The sequence below is a fragment of the Leishmania donovani genome, chromosome 32 (assembly GCF_000227135.1).
Source record: "Leishmania donovani BPK282A1 complete genome, chromosome 32".
NCBI lineage: Eukaryota > Euglenozoa > Kinetoplastea > Trypanosomatida > Trypanosomatidae > Leishmania > Leishmania donovani.
Window position 1 is genome coordinate 246,111 of NC_018259.1, and position 19,120 is coordinate 265,230.

At 58.8% G+C, this 19,120-nt stretch overlaps 7 protein-coding genes across 7 annotated transcripts; all 7 read left to right on the forward strand.

Moving 5' to 3' along the window:
* Window positions 1-2,461: 2,461 nt before the first annotated feature.
* Window positions 2,462-3,352, forward strand: LDBPK_320740 (hypothetical protein, conserved; the record flags this gene model as incomplete). The annotated part of the gene is made up of 1 exon (XM_003863444.1): window positions 2,462-3,352. One exon carries the CDS (start codon window positions 2,462-2,464, stop codon window positions 3,350-3,352), a length of 891 nt encoding a protein of 296 aa, XP_003863492.1.
* A 677-nt stretch (window positions 3,353-4,029) lies between these two features.
* Window positions 4,030-4,623, forward strand: LDBPK_320750 (U6 snRNA-associated Sm-like protein LSm4p; the record flags this gene model as incomplete). The annotated part of the gene is made up of 1 exon (XM_003863445.1): window positions 4,030-4,623. The coding sequence occupies one exon, from the start codon at window positions 4,030-4,032 to the stop codon at window positions 4,621-4,623; it is 594 nt and encodes a 197-aa protein (XP_003863493.1).
* Window positions 4,624-6,381: 1,758 nt separating this feature from the next.
* Window positions 6,382-7,827, forward strand: LDBPK_320760 (hypothetical protein, conserved; the record flags this gene model as incomplete). The annotated part of the gene is made up of 1 exon (XM_003863446.1): window positions 6,382-7,827. The coding sequence occupies one exon, from the start codon at window positions 6,382-6,384 to the stop codon at window positions 7,825-7,827; it is 1,446 nt and encodes a 481-aa protein (XP_003863494.1).
* Window positions 7,828-10,291: 2,464 nt separating this feature from the next.
* LDBPK_320770 (hypothetical protein, conserved) lies at window positions 10,292-12,085 on the forward strand (the record flags this gene model as incomplete). Its single annotated transcript, XM_003863447.1, has 1 exon — window positions 10,292-12,085. The coding sequence occupies one exon, from the start codon at window positions 10,292-10,294 to the stop codon at window positions 12,083-12,085; it is 1,794 nt and encodes a 597-aa protein (XP_003863495.1).
* A 1,242-nt stretch (window positions 12,086-13,327) lies between these two features.
* LDBPK_320780 (hypothetical protein, conserved) lies at window positions 13,328-14,500 on the forward strand (the record flags this gene model as incomplete). Its single annotated transcript, XM_003863448.1, has 1 exon — window positions 13,328-14,500. One exon carries the CDS (start codon window positions 13,328-13,330, stop codon window positions 14,498-14,500), a length of 1,173 nt encoding a protein of 390 aa, XP_003863496.1.
* Window positions 14,501-15,154: 654 nt separating this feature from the next.
* LDBPK_320790 (RNA binding protein, putative) lies at window positions 15,155-15,862 on the forward strand (the record flags this gene model as incomplete). The annotated part of the gene is made up of 1 exon (XM_003863449.1): window positions 15,155-15,862. The coding sequence occupies one exon, from the start codon at window positions 15,155-15,157 to the stop codon at window positions 15,860-15,862; it is 708 nt and encodes a 235-aa protein (XP_003863497.1).
* A 1,657-nt stretch (window positions 15,863-17,519) lies between these two features.
* LDBPK_320800 (cyclin 9, putative) lies at window positions 17,520-18,410 on the forward strand (the record flags this gene model as incomplete). Its single annotated transcript, XM_003863450.1, has 1 exon — window positions 17,520-18,410. The coding sequence occupies one exon, from the start codon at window positions 17,520-17,522 to the stop codon at window positions 18,408-18,410; it is 891 nt and encodes a 296-aa protein (XP_003863498.1).
* Window positions 18,411-19,120: the final 710 nt, after the last annotated feature.

A 19,120-nucleotide genomic window follows, 5' to 3' on the forward strand; every position in this document is an offset into this window, starting at 1 on the left:
GTGTGCGGGGCCTCCGAGGGCCCTCGCCTGCAGCTGGGCAACTGCCTCCCTGAGCTCATCCGGCACGCGCCTAGGCCCGCCCCTAATTACCCGCGCGCCAGACGCCAGGGTGTTCCGCCCCTCGAGCAGGACCCCGGAGGTGGCCTGCTTGGATCAAGGCATGCAGTCCAGCCGGGTCCGCCTGGCGCCGATCGCGCAGCACGTATCCGAGGAAGGACGAGAGGTGCACGCTAGAAGCATGGCCCAATGCAGCGGCAGGACGGCTCGTCCCAGACGAGCAGGGCTGAGCCATGGCGCAGCAGAGGTAGGAGAACTGCGATTGCGTGTGTGCGCATAGTTGTTGACTTGCTCGTGGCAGAATGGCCACGCGGACAAAAAATCTCTCAAGCTTTTTCTCTCACTGTCGCTGATGCCGCGAGTGTCTTTCGTGTGTGGATGAAGGGATGCATGGCCACAGTCTCGCACAGAAGCATGCTTGTTGTTTTTTATGGGCCCTCCTTAGCAGGCAAGGATGCGCAGAGAAACGCAGAAGTGGCTGCGGAATTCGCGTGTATGCGCTCCTGTACACTCGCACATCTTTTTGCTGTTCTTCATCACTTGCGTGCGGTTGCGTCTTGTCGTGTTTCGGACTTCTTTTCTACTTCCCATCGGTGGTTGTGTCTTTTTTCGCGTTCTTGTCACTTCTTCGTTGAATGTGCGTCTGCGTCTGCGTCTCTCTCTGTGTGTTGTCGACACACGCGGTTGTTGTGGCTGTGCGTCTCTCTCGCTTACTTCTCCTCTTCTTTCCTTCTTCTGCCCCGCTCTTCTCCTTTTTCGTTTAACTTCTCAAAGGTGAGAGAGAGAGGGGGGGGTGAGGAGGAGAGGTGGTCAGGGGTGCAGGCCATCCTGCAAACGTTTAATCTTCTCTACTGACATAACTTTGCCTGTGTACGTGTGACAGCTGCTCTTGCTGGACTGTCTTTCTTTCTCACACGCACACACGTCGCCTCTCTTGTCGGGTGCTTGGCGTGCAGCCGACGCCTCGTCATCTTTTTGGACCTTCGCGTGTCTGATCCGCTCGTTCATTTCTCTGTGTTTTGGCCCTGTTCGTTTTTTTGTTTCGTTTTTTTTTTCACCTCCGTTTCCGTTTTTTTTTTCCCCGCTCTTCTTTGCTACCCGTCTTCTTTTCTTGGTGAGTGTGTTGGGGCATCGGTGTATATGCGCTTGCGCGTCTGCTCTCCCTCCATCATCATGTGTCCCTGCCTCGGCCTCTCCCACTCTCCCCGTTCTTCTCGCCGAGGAAGGATGGTGATGCCATTCATCTCAAATCTGCGCGTCGTTTTCCTTGCTATTCTTCGTGTTTGTGCAAACTTAGCAAGCCCGTCAAACGCCGCGTCTCATGTTTGTGGGGCCACCTATGCAGAGCCTAGGGGACTGTTTCTCGCGTCTTTGTCTTGCCGAGTAGTAGGCAGCGCTGATGCGCGTGTCGCGCATCCGCACATCACTGCGGCCGCCTTGCAAGCGCATGAGCGGGCGCGCACCTCTTAAAGAAAGCGCCCTTCTTACGTGGCAGAACAAACAGTGAAGCTTGCATTCCCCATAAACGACGGAAAGGGACGAAAACAAGAGCAGCATGGGGATTCAGCACGCACGGAGACACCAGAGAGGGAGAGCGATGTGTGCGCTATCTCTCATGCACCTCTCTGCCGCACGCGACTGTTTGGAGCCAATGTGCCATCGCCCTTCTCCCCCTCCATATGCGGCTTCTCTTTCGACCTTTGGCCGAGGTAGATGAGGGGAGAGGCCAGCCTGTGCTTGTGTCTCGGTTTTTAGGAGAGGGAAGGGTAATGTGGCTTCGCGCACCTGCTCGCCACCTCTGCGTTAGCGGTACGCCTTTCCACTATTGCAGTCGTGTCTGTGTCTCCGCCTCCACGGTACAGCTGGCATTGCGTTCCACGTGCGCGGCTGCCTCGCCGCGGCCGACGCTCTTAGTGGTGCTCGCGCGTTTCACATTACCTCTCGCTGCGGCTTTGCATGTGGAGGCTTCGCCTTTTCTCATCGCCGTCTCATCCCTTGCTCTTTGCTTGTACGAGTGCCCGGCTTTATGTTGCTTCATGCCTTCTCGTTGGTGCGTTGTTGCCGCATCACACACACACACACACACACACACACACGTACACGTGTGAGAACGCCAACAGCGCAAACACCGACATAATGAAGTTACTGATAGAGTTCACATCCCACGAACCCACTCCCCCTCCCCTCCCGCGCACGCACATACACACACGCACACATTATCACCTGGCCGGCACATGTGAGCCCGCAAGGGTACACTGCCCTCTTTAATCCGTTGTTATTTTTTCGTTTTTTTTTTGTGCTGTGCCCTTGCCGAGCAGAAGTCTTCTGTGACTGGTAGGCACACGGCGACGAAACGCTGCCGGCAATCCCATCAAGAGCTTCCGGTGTGAAGCGTTTAGCCTCCATGCCGTGCAACGTGTCATGCTCTACCTCCCAGCACAGCGTGACCGACGAGCCGCGCTTTATTATGGATTTTAGCATGAACAAGGTGGCCAAGTACTTCCGTCTATTAGGTTACGACACGCTCTGCTCCCGCGACGTGCCGCAGGCCGACCTCATCCCCGCCGCGTGCGCTGAGGGCCGAATACTTGTGACATGCAGTCGGCCACTAGCACGCAGCGTGCAGCTGCACAACCACCGCGTGCGCACCATGCGGCTTGGCACTGCAAAGGCGATGACAGGCGCTGCGCGTCATGTTGTGGCATACGATTCGGATGGGGAGTCCATCTACTCGCATGAAAGCGGGGAGGTGGACGTCGAGCTACGGTGCCTCTTTACTCAGCAGTGGCGCAGCAGCGAGTTCAAGCGCGCTATGATCGAGCTCATTCAACAGGCGGGGGTGACGTACGACCTGAACCGGGTCTTCCGCCGCTGCGTGACATGCAACGAGCTTCTTGTCACGGCGAAGAAGGAGGAGGTGCGCGGCCGCGTCGTGGCAAAGATTCACGAGATTTACGACGAGTTCACTGAGTGCCCCGCGTGCCGAAAAGTCTTCTGGGGCTTTGATGGCATTTTTGCGATCAACTACAAGAGCTTTCGCTCCCTCAACCTGTTGCGCTCGCTGTGCATCTGCGCTGGGGCCCCCGTGGAGGAGGAGCGGACGCGACTTACTCGACTTCGCTGCTTTCGCTCGTTTCCTCGTATTGCGAAGGTGCTCATCTTCTCCTACCTGGAGGACGTGGATCTAGCGAACATGATCGCCGTTTTCCCTGCACTGCGCGACCTCGCCGAGGAAGTACAGGAAAGTCGCCAAACAGGGGAGCCTGTCCAAAAGATGCGGCTCAGAAAGCGTTGATCTAACCGCGTCGGTTGAAGGGCACGCCGACGGGGAGGAAAAGAAAAGAGCCACTGAAGATGTGCCGCGCCGATATCGTCTTGGCAGCCGCAGTTCTCTCGTAAGGTGAGTGTGTCGCACTGTTCTTGCCGCTCACTTATCTACCCGCACAAGCACACAGAAGGAAAAAGAGCAGAGCAGCAGAGCGAGAGGAAGAAAGAAAAGGAGACATATGTGCTGCTGCTCTGTTCTTGCTTGCGCGTTTTGAAAGCTTCCCCGCGTTGCTGTCCTTGTCCCCGCCCTCACACCCGCGCTCATGCATGAGAGGTGTACCGCTCACTGCCTTTTCTTTTGACTCTTGCCACCAGGACGAGGCCAAGCGTCTCCAACGGTGACGGTGCGCATCTCCACACTCGGAACGCTGCTCTCAAATTCACACACACACACACACACACGCACAAACACACAGTCAGAACCAGAGGAACGTGCGTGAATTGCAGGATGGGCCACACGAAGTGTCCATTAGGGGAGGTTTCTACCGTAAAAGCGGAGGCCGGCAGAGCCTCATCGCTTAGTTGCACCTCCTTGGTGCAAGACGACCAGTGCCTTCATCTTCTCTTCTTGGTCGCGACGGAGGCGGCGCCGAATGTGAGGGCCGCTACACCTGCCTCGCTCATCATGATCCCTCTCTTTTTTCCATGACTAGCACCACGTCATGCACCAATTTAAACGCCTGTCTTGCACTCACTTGTTTTTTCAACCCCTCTGGTCTTCTCAGCGGATCTCTTGCGCCTCTGTTTTGTGACTCGCACCCACCATTCCTCCTCCCCCCTTCCCTGCCCACACGCATGCAGGCACACCTCGAGGCGGCAAGAGGTGCCCTCCACAGGATATTTTGTTGTTACCGTGCACACCCTCACTCCCTCAAACAGACATTCAGAATGAGCTTCGCACGCCGGCCAATCACTCCCATCGAGATCTTGCGTAACTGCCGCGGCAAGGAGGTCTCCATCGAACTTGCGGACGGCGAGACGGTGAACGGCACCGTCATGCGCACGGATCGTGCCATGAACGTGGTAATCAAGCAGTGCACTCGCACTGGCGCTGACGGCGAGTCGTTTTGGAAGTCGCGTGAGTGCTTTATCCGTGGCGCCAGCGTCAAAAACGTGCGTATGACGGACAGTGCACTTGTCGCCGTGCCGGCGCCATCGAAACGCAAGGCGGCGGGCGGCAAAGGCACCGATACCCACAAGGAGAAGTCGGTAGGAGGTGGCAAGCGGCCACGGAAGTAGCGCTGTTTCCTTATGGGAGGTGAATCGGCGCCTTCCTGACGAGGGAGGGGACGGCACACCGCGCAGCGCGTGGTATTTCAGGGGTCTGCACCCCATTGTGTGGGGAGGCGAGGCAGCCTCCACTACCCCTGCCAATGCACAAGCACCTCTGGTGGTGACAGGGTCAGGTGCCTGCGACGAAGGGAGGTCAGAGCGATGCATGGCTGCTGATGCCGGCGCTCAGGCCCTGGATGGCGTTGCGTGGGGGCGACCTGCGACGGTGAACGCGTCTGTGCAGCCCATATGGCCAGGCAGCGTGTGAGCGTGACTGGAGTGCTGCACCTCATGCGCCCCTCGCTGGCCACTGGTGTGGGGAGCCTGAGCCGCCCCGCGGCGGGATGCACGAGGTGGCGACCGGCATAGTGGGGGCAACTGTGGTGCTGACTGCGAGGCGGCGGGTGGGTAGAGCTTGAGGGCAGGGGGCCGTGCTCGGATGGCTGGGTCGGCGCACGACTGTGATGCGTGTCGAGTGCTGCTTCGCGCGACGCGATGGGCCTGCGACATGCCGGGCGAGTAGGGTGGGCCTGCACTCATGTAGTCTAGCAGTGCATGATGAACGGGCTGAAAAGAGGCGAAGTGGCTGTGTGTGTGTTAGAGGGGGGGGGCAAGACTGCACGATTTTGTGACGCCTCTCCGATGGAACGTTTTCTGCTGCTCCTGCTCTTATTGCAAGGCTTTCCGCAGATGGTACACGTGTGCTCGCGTTGTGATGAATGTCTTTCCGGGTGTCTGCGGAGGCGCACGAAGGCGCTCCACTGCGGCAGACACTTGAGACCCGAAGAGTTGCGAAAAAGCAAAGCACGGAGAAAGCGCCCAGGCTGCCAGTGCGTGTCTGCGTATGTGCCGGGACGGCTACAAGAGGAGCTGCATTGTTGAATGATGCGTAAGAGGCCGTGCTTCGCCCTCTCTTGGCAACTGCATATATCTGAGTGCGTGCGCGGGCCGAAACAAGCACCGCGGAGGCCTTTGAACTCCCCCACTCTCGGCATTCTGCCGTTGATCTTCATTCTCTGCCCCGTTTCCTTTCCCTATCGCTCTCTCTCCGCTCCTTTCGACCTCACCGTGCACTGCGCTCACACACACGCACGCAAACGCTTGCATACCTCTGGCGCAAACGTTCACGCCAAACCCGTTCTACCCTCCCCCCCATCCATCCACACACGCCTCGCTCTGTCTTTCTCTGCCCTTGGCAGGACGACACCTTAGCGATACACGTGGGAGGGTGTTTTGGTTTTCGTGGAGTGTGTGTGTCAGTACACGATAGCAGCGGCACGTTGTGGGTGTTGCTCCCGGCACTCCGCTCCTTCGCCCCCCAAAAGGAATAAAAGAGAGGGAAGCGCGCCGCTTGTGCGTGCGCGCGTGTGTGTCTGTGCCTGTGTGCTGTGACGCCGACATCGACAATCAACGACCGTATCTGCTTCTTCCTTTCGTTTCTAGTTTCCCACTTTTTGTTTCGTCTTCCGGTGCGTGCGCGCTTCTGCGCGTTGTGAGCGGTCTCTCTCCCCTCTCCCTATCCGTGGCGGTTGGTGTGCGTCTACGGCAGTGGAAGGCGCAAGCCAAGCAGACGTGGAGGAAAAGAGGCGTCGTTGTGTAATGCTAGGCAATAGCCAGCACACTCTTGCCAGCACAACTTGTGGCCTGCACGGCCTCCCTCTTAGCTATCAAGGCAGCAGCAGCAGCAACAATACGAGAGGCCCCGCGAGCGGCGAGCGTCAAGGAATGAACCCAGTCACTGGAGGCATTCCCGGAGTTGCGAATGGCGCGCAGATGATGTCGCCGACGTTTCCGTCGCCCCATAGCCTATACAGCCCGCAGCACCACATGGATGTGTACCGCACGAACGGCAGCCTTTCTTTGGCGGCAGACCCGTTCCCCGCGACGCCGTACACCCCCATCAGTAGTCTCTTCATGTCTCCCTCCGTGCGCAACTCACTGACCACCCCGCACTCGGTGCGGCCGCGTCGCCCGGTCACACACGTCACGTCATCGAAGTTTTCCATGTACACCACCATCTACAACCTGGAGCCGGAGCCGAAGCCAAGCGTGATGATGCCCAAGGTGCGCATGCAGATATACCAGACGAGTGCGCGGTACACCGGCAAGGACATTCTTCTGCGACGGCTTGTGAACGTTCCAGTGAAGGAGGAGGAGTGTGCGGCGGTGAAAGAGGCACTGCGGCAGTATCGGCACCCCAACCTGGTGCCACTGACGAACCTCTTCGCCACGGAGGAGTTCGTGATGGGCAGCACTGACGTGATCATGGAGTACCGCTACATGTCCGGGGCAAAGAGTTTGCAGGAGGCCTTTTTTACAGAGGGACGCCGCGCGACGGAGGGACTGCTGTGGTCCTTCACATGTCAGCTCGTCGGCCTTCTCCGCTCCTTCCACGAGACCCTTATTCCGTTGCACGGCTTGCACTGGTCAAAGATCATCTACGTCGAGACGACCGGGCGATTCTACTTCACCGGCTTGGGACTGACAGACCTGCTAGAACCGCGCGGCACAACGGTGCAGCAGCACATCCTCATGAAGCAAGACATCCAAGCCCTCGGCTTTATCCTCTTCCAGCTCGCCTCTCGGAACCTCAATGCCAAGCTGGAGACCTTCACGAACAAGCAGCCGCTGCCCGGCTTCTCACAGAGCTTCTGGGAGCTCATCAAGACATGTCTGGAGGGGCACGCCGACTCGGCCCAGCTGTGCCACGCTCTCGGTGAGCGGATGTCGATGGAGGTGGGCCACCAGGAGGGACACACGGACTTTCTAATGTCCCAGTGCCAAAAGGAGATGCACAACGGCCGTGTGATGCGCCTGCTCATCAAGCTGAGCTTCGCTCTAGAGTCGCCGGCGGAAGTGCACGAGTACACGTCGGAGAATCAGCGCTATGTTCTGCGCCTCTTCAACCAGTTCCTGTTCAACCAGGTGGATGAGCAGAACCGAGTGAACGTGGACTGGGGCCACGTGTACCACTGCCTGAACAAGCTGGACATCGGCTCTGACGAGACGATCCAGCTGATCGGCACGGACACCAGCAACACTGTGCTCGTAGTGAGCTACGCTGACTTGCGTGCCATGCTCGACAGCGTTTTCGATCGTGTGCAGCAGGTGTCGCAGATGACGACGGACGTCGACCCTCAGCGGTACACCATGACACCTGGTAGCATATAGACGCCGCAAGCAAGAGGGTCGCGACGTGGGTACGTCGGCTTGCTCTTGGTGCGCATGCGCGTGTGGCTCTCGATTGAGTGTGCCTGTGTGGAATGGAATGCGATGCTCATCTTCGTTCTTTTTTTTTCCTCTTCCCCGTTGCGTTTTGCCTTTCTTGGTATTTGCCGCCCCTGGTGCAGTCTGCGTGTGCGCACAAAGGGAGGCGAGGGAGGAGAAGGAAAAGGATAAGCATGCACAAGTTCTGCGGGTTGGGCGCCGGTGGGCCTGTGTTCGTCTGTTGTTCTGTATTTGCTCTTTGCCTTTGGTTTCTTTTTGTCCATCTCTTGGAGTGTGTGTGTGTGTGTGTGTGTAGGTGTGTGTGCCGATGCGCGGGGCACGTGTTCTCCGTTGCTTCATTCATCAAACGTTGGCGCTCTATTACTACATGGGACTGCGTGTCTGTGTGCCGGTGTTTGGGGAGTGCTTGCACACGGAAAATCGAGGGCGGCTGCTGAGTGAGAAAGAGAGATAGAGAGATATTGGAATTCACTGTCTGGTCCGTCAAGCATGATTTGCACGATGCACCGGCACAGAGTGCAATCGAACCTTCCTGACGCCTATGACGGAGGCGTGAAAGGCAAAGGCGTGCATCCTCTCAGTGCGAACACGTGTGTGTGTACGTCTGATGTCGGCCTTGATGCTAATGACGTAGCACCTTGTGGGTTCGTCTATGCGTGCGCGGTGTGTTTTTCTCCTCCAGGTTCACCCACCCACCCACACACACTCTCTCGCCCTCTTTCTACGTTCATGTTTGCGTACGCGTGTGCGCGTGTTTGTGTGTGCGCGTCGGCCGCCGTGGTGGACCACAAGCGTTGGGGCCAGTGCTCTTTGTTCTATTTTTATTTTTCTTGCTCGCGTCCTCTCTGTTGCTCTCGTTCTTTTGTGTGGGCTCGTGGCGACACGCGTTCTGTATACGTGCGTGTGGGATCGTGCGTGCCGGGTGGTGTCTGTGCGTTGTTATTGGGACCGTTTTTTTTTTTCTTTTTTTTTTGTCTGTCATGATGTGTATGTGCATGTGCGCGTGTGCGTGTGTGTGTGTGTGTGTCGTCTGCCTTTTCACTGTTATTTTACTGTTTTTTTTTCCTTTTAGCTCTCTCATGTTTGCCCTCCTCTCGCTCTCCCCGCCTCTCATCCTCGCCCCTTCGGATGTTTTGTTTTGTGTTGTTGTTCGGCCCTCCTCCCTCTTTCTCGCCTTCCCACCCTCGTGTCGCTTCAGTGCTGCCCCCCTCCCCCTCTGTCTCTCCCGTAATCGCTCTTGTGGTATTGATCGCTGGTCTGCGCACGCTTCGCAGCTTTACCTGTTCCGTCCATCTTGACGCTGGTCGAGATTGCAGTAGAGGTGAAGCGGTGGCAAAATGTCTATGCTTGTGTGCGTGTGCGCGCGTGTAGGGCAAGCCGGCAAACTGCTTCGAGCGCAGACACATGAAGAGCGTGAGAGGGAGAGCGAGGGAGCTAGGGAAGAGTTGACCATAGAATGAAGGGATGAGAAGAGAGCGAGAAACGGCGAGAGACAGAGGAAGACTTTAAAGACGCCAACAAGCAAACGAAGAGACAAAACCAAGAAAACGCGACAGCAGCTAGCAACACAAAAGACGAAACTACCGGGAGGGGCATGCAGTCGCTGTTTTTCGGCGTCTTCCGGGGCCTGCCACCGCTGTCGCCGTCGTAGTGGCACCTCACGCCCCTTCAGTCTTGCTCTTGTCGCCTCAATCTGTTCCTGGTCGCGCCGTCTCTGAGATGTGCAAAGCCCGACTGAGCGAGGATTCTCCCTTTCCAACTCATTTTCTGCGATGCTTGTGCGCACTAGTGGTGCGGAGAGGCAGGCTGTGGCCCTTCCAAGTCACACCATCCCCCTCACTCAGGGCACAGCGACGCCCACAGCGATGCAGAGGAATTCGGTGAAGAGGCTCGGTTCTGTATGCGGGTATGCTTTTCTGATTGTCTTCTGCTCGTAGAGGGTACGCTCCGACTCACGCGCGCACACCTTCACATTCAGAGACGTGCGCTACGACTGAGGCCCTTGGCCAACCATGCTGCGCGCCTGTCGAAGGCGCGTTTCTCTTGCTGCGCGTTTCGACGTGATAGCGATCCCAACACAACACCTCTGTCACTCTCTCTCTTTTTTGATCTCTCTCGTTGCTCTGCGCGTGTGTCTTTGCCCTATCGGCGGTATCGGCATCCTCGAGCCGTGCGCCCACGCTCGACAGCAAAGGAGGAACCTCCGCCGCGCTTCAGCTTCATACCTCTGTGCTGAGTATTTCGGGCGTGCATCCCTTTCTTGCCACCCCCGTCCCTTTCCACTCGTTCTGCCGTTGCAGAGACAGTGCGGATCCCTCTTTTTTTGTTTGGTCTTGTCCTGAGCGACGCCCTCTCCCCACTTCCATTCCTCTCGCTCTTTGAAACGCAGAGGCGGTAGCATGCCGGGATGGCGGCGATGACCAAAGACGTGATTGTGGCCTCGTGCAAGGCCAATGGCGGCTACGCCGCGCCGTGCCTCAACGATCAGCTCTTTCTTCACTGCTGCGGTTTCACCTTGATTCAGAACCTGGAGCCGTACAAGGATGTGAAGGTGCTGTGGCTCGAGCAAAACGCGCTTTCCGAGCTCAGCGGCTTGGAGAGCCAAAAAGACACTCTCGTTTCTCTCTTTGTGCAGAACAACCTCATTCGGTCACTATCATCGTTGACGGCGACTCTCCACGGCCTGCGCGTGCTGAACGTGTCGCACAACTACCTGACCTCTCTCCACGGCATTGCCGCGGGGTGTCCGTCGCTGGAGACGTTGCAGGCGTCTCATAACCAGCTCACGTCTCTCGAAGTGTGCGAGGAGCTCTGGCAGCTGGCTGGCAGCCTCACCAGTGTCGACTTGTCCTTCAACCGCATCGAGACCGCCCGCGAGCCGGCCGGCAGAGCCGTCACAGCCCCCGGCGCTACCGCCACCACCGCGGCCGTGGGAGAGTCAGAGTGCACTGCAGACGACGGCGATGTTCGCATAGTCGACGCTTCGGACATCAGCGCCATCGCACCCGTCGCTGTCTCCACCACGGCGGTTGCGCTTCCCAAGCCGGACCCGCTCGCCATAGCACAGTTTTTCCAGCACCTCCCGCTGGTCAGCGTCATCTATTTCCAAGGTAACGGACTGTCCCACTGCTTGCGTCACTATCGACGCAACATGATCCTGCACCTGCCCGCCCTCACCTACCTCGATGACCGTCCCATTTTTTCAGAGGAGCGCCGTGTGACGGAGGCGTGGGGCCGCGGCGGAGACACGGCCGAGGCGGCCGAGCGTGCGACTATCCGCGAGGAAAAGCGTGCACATCTCACCCGGTGCGTAACGTTGCTGACAGAACAGCGAGAGGAGCAACGGGCGGTGCGGGATCGTCTGACGCGGCAGCTTGACCAGCGCCGCGCGCAGGAGCTGGAGGAGCTGACTCAGCGGCGTCGGCGCGACCGCGACAACCGCGCCGCCGTGGAGTCTGCAGAGGCTGTCGCCCGTGACGTTGTGGAGAAGGCGGAGCAGGATGCTCGCTGGGACGCTGAGGAGCTCTTCCAGGAGGCCCACAGGGCCATGTTGGTGGCCGAGACGGAGCGCCGCCACGCCTACGAGCAGCGTGTGGCTGTGAAAGAGGCTGCACAGGCCGCGGCGGAGGAGGCGGTGGCAGAGCGCAAGGCGGAAACTGGTGCTGGCAGCGGCGACGACGACAGCGACACCGCCAGTGCCGCCGCGGCTGCTGCCCTGAAGGTGCTCGAGGACGCGGCGACGTGTTCGCCCGACGGATTCTCCTCCACGTGCCGTGACATTGATGCCACCGACACGATCGCGACGACACTCGAGACGCCTCTCTCCCCACCTTCGAGCGTTCTTGCCGCACTACTGCAGTTGGATGACGACGTTCTGAAAGAGATGGAGATGGAGATTGAGCACGTGCTCCATGACATCAACTCCAACGCACTCCCCACCAAGTACGCTTCGACCGCCCTCGACGCTGGGGCAGGGGAGCTCGATCACAGTCGCGCCATGTTCTCAGGCCACCAGGTCTGGGACCGCGCCACGTTGCGTATGGAGAAGAATGTGCGTGCCGCGGTAGGACACGTGTCGAAGCAGCTGCGGGCACAGCGGAATCAACAGCGGCGTCGCAGCTCTGACGTGCTACAGGAAGAGGTGTGGCAACGTTTCGAGGAATGGAAAGCGCGCCGGGCCTCTCAGCCGTTGGATTTGTAGGACAGAGAGAGTAAGAGAGGCGGAGCAGGAAGATACCACTCTTCCTGCTCTGTATTTTGTTCTTTTTCTATTCTCGCTTCAACTGTTCTTCTCCTCCTCCCTATAGACCGTGCCACGTGCCTCTTCGCGATTGCTTCTAACGTGCGTTTCTCTGCAGATTGCATGCTTGTAGGCCTTTTCTCTCCTCTCCACGTACCCTCTCCCCTCTCCCCCACCCCCTTTCCGCGGCTTTCGCTGTCTGTCTCAGTCCTCTGCATGATGTAGATATGCCACCGCTGCGCTGTGCTTTGAATCCGATAAAGTAGCGCTTACAGCTCCGTCTTCCTCATTTTTTTTTGTGTGTGCGCGGCCTCGCTGTGATTGTCCTCTGGGTGGGGTGAGGTGCCGTGCTGCGTGTGTTTGAAAGAGGAAGCAAAGACGAAGGAGGGCATCGCTGTGGTGGTGCAGAGCTGTGCAACGCAGGGATGCATCCAGCCTTAAGCCCTCCCTGGACTCTTCGCAGCACCTCCGGTGTTTGTTGCCGCTGTCCCCCCATGTAGTTCCCCACTCGTGTAACGCGATCGGTGAGCAAGAGTCAGTGCGCTCACTCGGCCCCGTCCCCTTCATTCTCTCTGCCCTCCTCCCTCTCCGTGCTTGCACACATAGGAGTGCAGCTCCGCTCGTTACTTGTCAAAGGCTCTGTAAACACACGCACAGATGACGGCAGCAGGGCCATTTAAATACGAGTGCGGCATCTCAACGTATCGAACATCTAGCTCTTGCTCGCGTGAATGCGCCACACGTGAGATACAGAGAAAAGGTGAGTCGTGGTCCGCTATTCAACCACTATGCGCGGTGCGAGAGGAGAAAGAGAGCCGTGGCTTTGCGCGTGAGCCAGCGTACGCCTGGCAGCATCTTCGCTCCTTTTCTCCAGATCGTATTTCAGCTTGCCTCCCGCGCGGAGCGCACTGCGCCGTGCGGGAGACGAGCGAGCCTTGCGCCCCCCCCCCTCCCCCCGTACCTGCACCCATGTACGTGCTGCACTGCTCTGCTGTCCGGCTTGTGTTCTTGTTACTCTCCTGTGTGCCTGCAAATCTCTTGGTTCCTCTGTTCCCTTTTCGCCGCTCCATGCGCTGTGCAACGACATTTGCGCCACGTCTTCCCCACCCCTCCCTCCCGCACCAGTGGCAGGGGAGACAGCTGTTAAGCACGTGGGACTTTCTGCTTCCATTCCCGATTTTTTTTTTCAGTTCCCTCTCTCGGATGCCAGGGGCGAGTGACAGAGGAGCCGGTTATGTGTCGTGCCGCATCCATTGTCTACCCGCGTGCTTCTCACGTGCGGCCATTGCCGTTTGCAAGCTGAACTCACCAGCGCCAGACATTCCACCGCTTGTCTCTCTCTGCAGGTGTGGACTGCCGGGCTACAGCGCACGGGAAGGTGAAGTGTTCAGCGCAGCGGCCAGCGGCCTTCATCCACGACAGCAGCTGCCCTTCGTGCTCTCTCGCGTTGCCGCCTCCAAGGCAATTGCGTCGTTGTCGCCCGACGATCGCGCCGCCTGTCTGAAAGAAAAAGACGGCCTCACCGTCGTGTTCACGGATCGTCGCGAGGCGGCGCCAACGCTGCACGGGTGCTGCCTCAGCATTGCACACGAAGACTCGGTCGCGGCATCGGTGGCATGGCCAGTGCTATCGTCCGACTCTTCTTCCTTCAAGGACTATAATGCGGCTTCAGAGAGGCTCTACATGGGAGCACAGCTGGCGTGCTCGCACTCCACTTTGCCTGATGCGACGGCTACCTCTTTGACATACGCAATCGACGTGGCAAACGTGGCGGAGGTTCACCGCGTGCGCAGCCGCTTTCCCCACCTCGGCCAGCGGTGGATGCCTCAGTGCACCACGACCGCGTCCGCCGACGATGTAGGGCGTGCTTTAACGTGCGTTCAGAAGCAGCACCAGGAATGTGTGGCGGCGGTGGGGGCGCCGCGGGACAGCCACGGCGGCGAAGGCGCCAGCGCACGCCAGGCGGCATGCCGCCGAGATGAGTGGTGGAAGCACTTGGCCACGCCGTATGTCACCGAGGCGGACGCATATGCCGCAGTGGTGCTGGCGCAGCACTGGGGTGCGCGTGAGTGCGCCGTGAAGCTGTTAGGCATCCCTGGTCGCTCTTTCGCATACGAGTGCGTGCGTGCGCTGCCGCCAGGAGGTGGTGGTGCGGTGATTATGGAGTCCACCCCGTTTACAGCGTCTTTCCTGGTGCCACACACCCTCTATTCTGCGGAGGTACACGGCGCTGAGGCGGCGACCTTGGCGCGGCAAGGACTGCATCCTCTTCTATACCTCTATACATGGACGGAATGGGTGCCGCTCAATAACACGGTGGATCTCCCCTACGTGGTGGTGCTGGCCTGCGCACCTTGTCGCTCAGGCGCACGGTGATGCACCCTCTCTCTCTGTTTGTAAGTGTGCCGCGCGCGCTTCTTGTTTGAGAGGTACATCCCTTCTGCCATGGTGGCGGTGCGGGCGGACGCGTGCATTGCTAGCTGCAAGCAACGGTGGCGCACTGAGGGGCACTCCTCAGCCTTTTGCTGGCTATGCCTGCATGTCAAACACCGACTTCGCAACTGCTCTCGACCCGGGCACAATGAGACGACCCGCAAGCGGCAGAAGCAATGAAACGCGAGACCAATGCAACACGTCAAACGCGGTCGTCTTTTATGTGATCTGAGAGTTCACGTTGTATCCCATTGCGTATCGGTGGTGATAGTGCTGTGGCCGAGGACTCCTCGACTGTCAGCATTCGTGCTTCTGCTCTTCATGCACACACTCACCTTCTTACCCACTCGCTCTTTCTCTCTTCAACCTTATCGACTCTCTGGTGCTTTCGTGCCTCTTTTGTGCCAACGCGCGCAACACACACACGCACACACACGAACGCACACCACATCTGCTTCGGTGACGCTTCTCTCCCTTCCTCTCTGCGCTCGCGCGGCTCCAACCAACACACCTGCCACGCAGCTTTCAGCTCTCAGCGATCACCTCGGCCTTCGAGTAATAAAAATCACCCACCTTCACACCTCTTCACGTTCCAACATGCCCGCCAAGGCCGCCGCTAAGCCCGTCAAGCCCGCCACGAAGGCAGCGCCCAAGCCCGCCAACAAGGCTCCCGCGCCGAAGGCTGCTGCCGCGAAGCCGGTCGCCAAGGCTGCGCCGAAGGCCGCCGCCCCCGCTGTCCGCCCCGCCTCTGGCTCGTCTAACGGCGTGTACGTGAAGAACTGGGGCACCGGCTCCGTCGCCGACGCCACGAATGTCTTTTCTGCCGCCGGCAAGGTGGTCAAGGTCCAGCTGCGCCGCCAGCGCTACGCCCTCGTCTTCTTTGAAAACTCTGCCGCTGTGAAGAAGGCCATCGACCTCTTCAACGAGAAGGAGGTGCTCGGCCAGACTGTGCTGGTGGTGCCCGCAAAGGCCAGCCCCAAGCCGGACGCGCACGAGAACTCCTCGTGCGTGTTCGTCAGCCCCATCTTCCGCCCTTCGACGACGAAGGCGCAGGTGATGGAGCTGTTTGCTGGTGTGAAGGTCCAGCGCCTGCGTATGTACCGCCAGAACTTCGCGTACGCCTACCTCGACTCCCCCGCTGCGGCGAAGAAGTTCGTGGAGGAGAAGAACGGCACTGCGTTCCGCGGCCACACGCTGCGTGTGGCGCTGTCGGCTCGCTCTCTGGAGAAGCTCCGTGCTCGCCAGGAGGTCGCCAATGTCGTCATTGCCGCTCACCGCCACTACAAGGTGCATGAGCGTCAGTAAATCGGCAAGGCACCTCCTTCGTGATGCACAGCGCCCGGATGCTTCGGCAGAGGGCGTGCCTCACGCCGCTTTCGCCTACACACGCGCGCACCTTATCCGCCTTCTCACCTCCTGACCTTTCCTTATCTTTGAGTTGCTCATCTTCACCGCGCCCGCTGTACCGCTCCCTCTCTTGAATGTTCCTTCTCTTGCTCACTGCGAGGGAGGGGCAGACATAGATAGGAAGAAACACTGAGACGGAGGGCAGTGAGGATGTGTAAGGCAAGCGCGCGCGAGAGGGAGAAGTAGGGAGCGAGAGCGACGGTGCTCTGTGGCCTCCATGTCTGCGTGTGTATGCGTGTGTGTGTCTGTGCGGAGGATGGCGGCGTGAGGGCGCATTAATGCCCCCTCCCCCCACTCCACCCCCAGCCGTTACCTCTTTTTTCTGTGCGACGTCCTGGCATCACTTTTTTTCCGTTGTTTGGACGCACACACGTGCTCTCCCCGTCGCACAGGAGGAACGGCCCTCGCTGAAGCTAACCAGAAGGCAATACAAGTAACGCGTCTCCCATCCTTTCCTTTTCCTAAGTGTGCAGGCTCTCGCTTTCCCTCTTTTCGCCGCATGACACTCCGCCCATACCCTTTGCATGGAGGGGAGGGAAAAGGGGTGGAGAGAGAGACGTGCATGGGCCACGCGGACTGATTTCTTTTGTGATTTGTTTTCTTGTTTGTCATGCCCTTCATTTTCCTCCCCCAAACAACAATCAAACGAAGAATCGCCGATGAGGAACCAGATCGTGTTGGCTTGTGCATGCGTGCATGTTTGTGGGTGTGCGGGGGTTTTTAGTCCCACCTGCACACCCACACCCATCCACACAGGTACGACTTGGCCTCTCTGCGAAGTCACCCCCGCCGCCCGCCGCCACGCAGCGTCTCTCGCGGGATGGGCTCCATCGTGCGCCGTGTACCCACGCGAGAGAAAGCGGTGGGGGAAGGGTGCCGCTCTGCCACACTCTTCAGGCTTGTTCGTCTGCCTTTGTGCCGCTTCTCTGGGTGGGAGCTGCTGGAACCCCTTCGCACGCCACGTCGTCACCATGACCTGGCCAGTGCGGTGCGCGCCATGAAAACCTCCATAGCCCATCATCTTATGCGCATCTCCCTCTCTCTGCGGCGGCGTCATCTCCTGTTTTCCCGGCACCGAAAACACACACACACATACACACATGCACACACATATAAAGCCGCATCCGCATACGCCTACACGCGCCCTTTTGAGCTGTGCAGCCGCACTTGGTGATTTGATACCGCCTACGTCCCCCCCCCTCATACACACACAAGGTACGCACAGGGAGAGGGAGAGCAAGAGAGCCGACGCAGGTGAAGAAGGACAGCCGTGCACGCATCGGGGTGCCGACAACAGAGGAAAGGACACCGACGCCTTTGCCCGTTTCTTTTTTTTCTTTTCGCTTCCTTCCCTCCTCTCTCCCTCCTCTCCGTTGTCGAGCTGGCAGTCGTGGTTGGGGCTTCTGTGGTAGGGAGGGGGGGGGGCGGAACTGTGTCGACACGCACCGCTTGGGCTTTCTCCGACCTGTGGCGGTGCGCACTGCCCTTTTCTCTCCATCTACACGCCATCCTTGATGCACGCAACATCACAAAGGACCCTGCGTTACACCGCAATATGTCGTCAAGCCCATCGTCGCCGGTGCACAGCTCACCCGCGTCTACCGGCTTCGCTGCTCCTTACCTGCCTTCCTTCACGCGCCGCTACTTTCGCCTTTCTCAGTCTGCCTTTGTCATCTCCGACTACCTTGTGCGCAAGTTCCGCCTCACTGAGAGCGTCCTGCTAACGTCGCTGTGCTACTGGCACGAGTTTGTCGCCGCGCACGGGCTGCGCAAAGCCAACGAGATCGTGCTGGCCACCACGTGCGTCTTCCTCGCTGCGAAGGTGGAGCATGCGCACATACGGCTGGCGCGCCTAGTGGAGGCTGCGTTTGACCTCGATGTGAACACCACTGCTCCAGCAGAGCTGGAGCAGTGGTGCCGTGCCGTGCTGGACGTGGAGCTCGTGCTGTGCGATACCATCCGCTTTGACTTTGTGCGCATCTTCCCCCTTGCTGACACTCTGCGATCGGTGCAGACCCTGGCTGAGGCGGGGCAGCTGCAGGACGCCGCACGGCAGGAGATTGGCACGGCAGTGCGACGCGTCTTTCTTTTCTCCTTTGTCACACCGCTCTGCATCAAGGTGTCGATGCAGCGACTCTGCACGTCAATCCTCTATATGATCGTGACGGCAGCGCGCAGGGAGCTGGTGACGGCTTTTCAGTCCATCTGGAGTGCCCCAGAGGCCGAGTTTCCCGATGAGGCGGAGCTGGAGGGGATTACGGCCGTGCTCATGGACGTCTTCGCGTACCTGCACAAGAAGTTCGGCGTGCCGGCACTGGACGACGTCAACGAGGCGCGATACAAGCGCTGCCGATCGCAGCATGGTAACGATGCTGGTGTCGCGAGCTCCGTCTTTAGCAGCGCCAGCGCCGACTTTACACCACTCATGAAGATGTCGGAGCAGTGAGTGGCCTGCCCGAGGTAACTTTTCGACTGCAAGAGAGAACAGCAAAGAAAGCGGCTTTCGCAGTCTGATGGACTGGAACTTGAGTTCTTGTGAGGTGCGCCGAACTCTCTGTCCGCTGCTCGTGGCCACTCACGGTGGAAAGGCCGAAGGGAGAGCAGCATTGGGGGGGTTTCATGGTGTATATGTGTGCGGACTCGTATTTGCCCCCTGCTTTCTCCCTTTTCTGTCTCTTGGTCTAGTACACCGGTGCGATGACGGCGTCAGAGTCGGTCTCTTGTTTCCTCTTCACAATTGTGCCCATTAGCACACACTGTGCACCTGCGCTTGCGAGTGACTGCTACTATGCTTCTCCAGAAAGGAAAAAAGGGGGCGAACATGAACAAGGACGGTGCCACGCAAGACGTCGCTAAGCCTTGGCAGCGGGGGGGGGCTCGGGTAGCGCTGCTGCCGAGAGCCGGGCGTTTGCTCACACTTTTGTTGCGGATCTGTTTTGTGTGTCTGTATGTGTAGACGGTGTCGCACAAGTAAGCACACCAACTAGTGAGAATCGTGGAGAAAGATGCCAAGCATTCCCGTGACCAGCCTCCCTCAGTCGACACCCCATCTACGTGACCTCTGACCTCGTGCCGCTCTACTCGCACCGGTGCTTCATCCTCCATGTCCTCCCCCTGTACGTTCTCTGGCCGAATTCAGTAGCGCATCTGTGGTGG